This window comes from Gallinula chloropus, assembly GCF_964237585.1.
Source record: "Gallinula chloropus genome assembly, chromosome: 4".
NCBI lineage: Eukaryota > Metazoa > Chordata > Aves > Gruiformes > Rallidae > Gallinula > Gallinula chloropus.
Window position 1 is genome coordinate 76,937,529 of NC_140088.1, and position 6,000 is coordinate 76,943,528.

Genomic DNA, 6,000 nt, shown 5'->3' on the forward strand with positions numbered 1-6,000 from the left:
AAAATATTAACATTCTAAACAAAAAAAAACCAGTAAAAATCCAGTGTTGTCTATTAATTCCCAGAGCAGTAATGTATGTGACAGAAATATGCTACATGGTGGGAGAAATCACAAATGTCCTTTCCCACAGCAGGTGACCAGCTGATTCAGTTTAATGGTCTGCAGCTACTTTCATTCATCTCAATTTTTAAAGAACATGTCCTAGTTCTCTTCCCTATCACTTAAAAAACCTATATATATAAAAATAAAAGAATATCAGTCAGGATTTTCTCAAAGGGAAAACAATTTTATTATTACAGGAGTCTCAAACTGCTCTACTTCTCGCAGCTTTTCCAGAACATGCTAATTAAAAAGCTTTCTTGAATTGAGATAAACCAATTCCATCCTCATGACATGCAGTGGGGGTATCACGCAAGTCATGACATGACAGGCAGGCAGGCAGGCAGAGAAGTCTGCTGAGCTATCTACAACTGCTCTATGGGTAAGGATGGTTCTACCATCTCTTCTGCTCAAGTTTCCAAGTTTTCATTTCTTGCTTTAACATGAGCTCTGGCACTTGTCTAGTGCTTCAGCAAGACTCTACAGCTCACAAAACCAGCACAAAAGCCCACAACCCAATTCAGTGTAACACCCCAAACAATCAAACAATCCCCCAACCAAACAAATTAAAAAAAAAAAAACAAAAACAAACACATGAGTTCACCTCTAAACAGCTCTGCAGTTTCACAGCAACCCAAGCAAAACTAACTTCTGGCCAGGATAGTCTCTTACCTCCCTCCGGCTGCATGTTCCTAATCTTAGGCTTGTGCCAGTTTCAACATTCATCAGAACCTGTATAAAACCATTCCAGTGAGCTGAATCAGCAGGCTCCCATCCACTGAAGAGAACAAGAGAAATAGCTCTCTGCTTGGCCAACACACCATAACAGGTTGGTGCAGGTTCTAGCAAGCAAGAGCGCTTCAAGAGAGGCCTCAGCAGCCACTGGGTACATCAGCCCAGGCTGCCACCAAACCACAACTTCAGTGACTTCACTCACCAACAGGTTGGACAAGCAGCAGAGCTGACACACGAAAGCAGAAGTGAACATCCACAAAAGACATCCCACCTCCAGCAGCAGCTGCAAGCTGTTAGTTTATCTGGCTTCATTCTACAGTACCTGGCATAGCACAACTGTGACTAGCTTCAAGGGAAAATACTGCTTCTTCCTCACATCCTCTCCTGTGTTCTGGTCCTCCAACAAAACAGGGTTAATTAGACGTCTGAGTGTTCAGTAAGTCAGAAGCTTTTGTGAACTTCCACCTTTCAAGTACCACTTAGCATAGAACACACCTTGTATGTGCAGGACAAAGGTGAGCAACTGCCCTTCTGCACTTGCATGCGTAAGCTGCACATTTAAGTTTCTCATGTTCATAATTAGCTTAACAGACTGAAATGCTTAAACTGAGTCTGCTAAGATGCAACCACACCACTTCTTGAACCCTGCAAAAATACCCAACAGTCCTATTTGATACTTATTTACATTACTGTTTTGGCATATTAAACACAAACACCCACATATACACACACTTATACCTTTATTTGCAAACCTATTTAAAGTAAGAGAAATGTCAAGTAAGGGAAGAACAGCAAACTCACTTACCTCAGGTGATATTCTTCACAGATGCATTCTTAAGACATTAAGGAGTCTTTGTGCAGTTTTCCACTGCAGAGTCTTGCGAACAGATAGAAGGAAGCTAAGACAGCTAAAGCAGAATGCCATTCATTCATACATACTTTATACTAGCAAGGTAAGTCCTGCCAGGCCCATTTCAAAGGGCGTTGTCAGGAAAAAATAATAACAAAATTTAAAAAAGGAGTCGGCCCTTTACTACTAATTAGTAGTATTGTGCCAAAGACAAACTCTGGGAATAAGCTTTGTTCCACAAGAATTCAAAGATTACACACACATACAAACTGCAGAACCAATTACATGTTTTCCACTAATAAAAATCTCCAAATGCAACAACTTTAAAAAACAGACATCCCGACTAGCAGCACCAACATTCAGCTACTGAGGAGCCATACAGGAACCAACACCATTTTTTTTGCATCCTACTTTAGACAAGGTGAAACCGTGCACACATGCCAAGCCACAATGGCTTCAGTAGGCTCCTGCTAATCCTCCACCTGCCCAGATATGCAGTGACATAACTAGGGTCACCAGAAGCCACAGGGCCTGCCTATTCCAAGATTTCCTCTGCTATCCCTCAAATTGCTGTGGTTTTCTCATCTACATGAGGACACCTAATTTCTCGTTGCTCAAACGGATGCAAACCCACCTGAGTTGTAGAAGCTTGGTACACAGTTAAGGTTTTATCTATTAAGAAAATCAGAATATTTGGAATTCAACTTTAAATACGCAGCGTGGCTGAGATTTCCCTGGAAACAGACCTTAGGAAAATGAAACATTTTGGAAGGGGTTTTACACTGACAGAATAAGAAATGCTGCACTCACACCTCAGTGACTACAGCAAGGTGGTATACAAATTGCCCTTAATTAATAGCGATGTCTGAATTCAATACTTTAAATTGCTGCCAGGGTCCATTGGATTTCACTATTTCCAGTATAAGCTTGTTGCGACCTCAAGGTCTCTCTATAAAAACACATCAATTCACTTGCTTTCAAGCTCCTCTCACTGTGCCTCCTGGTGTACACCAAATTCTTGCCTCCCGCTTGCCAAGGCCTGCTGCCCATACCTACACAGAAATGGCTACACGTGGACTGCTCTGACACCTTGGTACTTTCAAGGAAAACCTGCATTGTATTTCCTGACAGGGCACCCTAAGTGTCTGGACACGTCTCAGGAGGACAGTGCATGTCTGCGTCTAGCATTAGCCGGGAGAAGGGGCAGGCTCTGGGGCTGAGCCTCGGGCAGGAGAGCCCACGGGGTGAGCACGCCTGCGGTTCACACCTGCCCGTGGCTCAGATGCACCTGAGCTGACCTGACCTCGGGTGAAGCCGACCGGGACGGCACATTGATTGGGGCGGCACCGCCAACGCCGCCCAGACCCTGACAGGAATTCAGACCGGGGGACCGGGCCAGGGCTAGCCCAAAACAAGCGACGCTACGGCCCGCCGCACCCCGCCCCTCACCTGCCGCTGAGCTCAGGGCGACCCTCCGGTGCCTCCTGCCGAGCTCCCGCAGCTCCTCCTCGTCCTCCTCCAGCCTCCAGGCTTCGGCCATCGGCGGCGGGGGGGCGGCTGAACGCATTCAAGAAGCGGGGGCTGCCATGTCCGCCCGCATCCGGGGGCCTTCTCGCCCCTGCCGGGCGAGGCCGGCGCGTCCCTTCAGCGCGGCCGCCCGGTCCCCGTGATCCCTGGGCCTGCCCCGCACCTGCGCCCTCTCCGCCCCGCTTCTCCCGGTGAGCTTTCAGCCCGGGCCGCTCCGCACTGCTGCCGGCGGGGCAAGCGGGGACGAGGCGGGAGCCGGTGGGTGGGAGAGGCGGCGGCGGCCTTTCCTGCCCATCCGCGGCTCTCCGGCGTCAGCAGGAAACCCGGCGGCCGCCTGGCACCGCCACAAAAGGGGGCGGAGGAGGCGGCGGCGGGGGGAGGTACCTGGCGGCAGCCGCCGGGCAGCGCTCCGCTGCGGCGGGCACCTCGCGGTGCCCCGCGGAGCTGAGCTGAGCTGAGCTGAGGCGGGCCTGGCCGGGCCGCGCCGCGCCCCACATGGGGGTCATCGCCGGTACCAGAGCTGCCCCGTGGTAAGAGGCAGAATGGGGTTGAGTCCAGGGAGTCTGAGGCCTTACACGCCTTTCGGCGAGGGTAAGGTGGTGAAACGAGCAGGTTAGGAAAGCCGGACGCCCCGGGAGGACCTGGCGGGGTAGAGCCCTGCAGAGCTGGGTCCGGGGTGCCCCATGTATTTGCTTCGGGCAGAGGGAAGGCAGGCGTTCTGACGGCGGCCGGCTCTTAATTCGCGGCCAGGAGGATGTGTTTCTTGGCGTGGGGCTCGTTAGGGTGGTTTGCACCACTTCAGGAGAAGTGATCTTATGGGTGCACTTGACACTGGTGAGGTACGTGCTCCCAGCACACAAGCAATACAAAAAATCTGGCCATGTTTCAACTTGGGCACTTAGACTTGGGCACTTAGATGTCAGGTGTAGTTTTAGCTTTAGCTTTTTTTATTCCTTAGGCCTCAGTTACTCTTATCTGAAGTAGAGATTATATTTTTTTCTTCACATCATATGCTTGCTATAAAACCAAGCCATAAATGTTTTATGAATGACTCTGTATTATGCAGCGTTTTAAGAAAGTATATAAGGAAGTTAAATGCAGCTTCAGAGCAGGTGAATAAGGGGCAGTAAATAAATAAAGTATGTGACCACAAATTGGACCAGGAAGATACAACAAAACATTGAGTAATCCTAATGTTGAGCAATATCTGTGCTGACTCACTAAGCACCATCTACTGTCTACACTGAACGAAGCAGATTGTGCAGGTTGAAAAAAATGTATGTGATGACAAAAGTGAGAAGTAGATCATAATGCGTGAATACAAACAATCACCTGTGTATCTCTTCATGTTTTGGTGCTTGACTTTACAGTTAATGTTCCTCAACAGAAGTGATTTTTTATATTGTAACATTTAGTGTTCAAGTGATAGGATAGACTTTAGAAGCACGTAAGTCTATGCTATAAAAGGATATAAGGCTAGGCAAAAAAATGCATGTATAGCAGGATTGTGTAACAGACAAATCAAACCTTCCACTGCAGGCACGCTTTCTCAAAAGGTTCGTGCTTTGCATGACCTCTGCATGGGTGGATTGCATGGTAAGCCAGAGGATCTCACCTCACAGATTTCTCTGCAAGACCAGAGACTTGGTTATCCAGAGACTGGATAACCAGAGACTGGTTATCCTGTACAAGGATAACCAGTTGGTGACAGGGTTCCTTGGTGGTGTGCTACTGCCACAGGTATGTTTTAGGGCTGTGCTGCAAAGCCTCACCTGCAACAAAAAAAGAGGTTCCAGTGCAGAAAGTATGAGGAAGAACAGCAGAAGAGAGGGAAGTTGCTCGTATGTGCATGTGAGACAAAAAAGAATCTCCCATGTAAAAAGCACAAACCTTAGTACGTGTTGTTTGTATTCCAGTTCTTTGCTGTGGAGCCAAAATGCAGCACCTGTATTCAGCTCCTAAATTCCACTAGCCACAGAGTGGCAAGGACCATGCATTTTCCACTTCCTGAATATCTCCTTTTCATAGTATGTTTCCCTACTGCTGGGAGCAGAAGGAAAGGAAGCTTGCTACTGCGTAAAATTACCAAGGCAAGAAAAACACCATAGACCATAACACAAATTTGAAGAGTCCAGAAAACTGAATCAAACCTTTTGTTGATGAAATGAAAGCAGTGGCTTCCAATCATATAAAACTTAAAAAATATATTTGGAGAAAGGCATAAGGGAAACACGCTGAACAGAGTAGGTCCAGCTATGACTAAGAAAACATTCCCCAAAATCTCAGATAATAGAGCATGGAAGGATCATGCATATTTAATATTGATGATCATTAAGAGTTGCTTAGAGTTCAGAGGGAAAGTCCTACTTTATGAAAGTGCAGTATGTAAATTACATAAAGTGACAAAGTCTCTGAAACAACTGCCAGGCCATACACCAAGCAGTTGTCAGTGGAAAACACTCAGGCCAGGGACTGAGTTCTAGATTTAGAGGAGCCATTCAAGAAATGCCTGGAACTGATAAGAGGACAGATGTCAACAGAAAGAAAGAGATCAAACTATGACACAATTCATATGTGGATACAAGATTCAGATAGCAATACCTAACATTCTAATGGAAACAGTTTCCAATCAGTATTACTGGAACCAAGTAAAAATTCTCAACATTTAAACAGAATTAAAATGCAAGGCAGCATCCATGAAACACTTGAATCACATTTCTGCAACATTTATTGCAAAAAACATTAAATCATTGTCTCCAAAAGAAAGTTGCTTACCAGTAGCTGGACTT

At 46.6% G+C, this 6,000-nt stretch overlaps 1 protein-coding gene across 1 annotated transcript in view; it reads right to left on the reverse strand.

The window, feature by feature from the left end:
* SH3D19 (SH3 domain containing 19) overlaps positions 1-3,405 on the reverse strand; it is a 77,982-nt gene extending 74,577 nt beyond the window's left edge. Inside the window, exon 1 of the mRNA XM_084262935.1 lies at positions 3,134-3,405. Coding sequence (XP_084119061.1) covers positions 3,134-3,251 — 118 coding nt within the window. The 5' untranslated portion in view covers positions 3,252-3,405. The remainder of the gene's footprint in view (positions 1-3,133) is intronic.
* Positions 3,406-6,000: the final 2,595 nt, after the last annotated feature.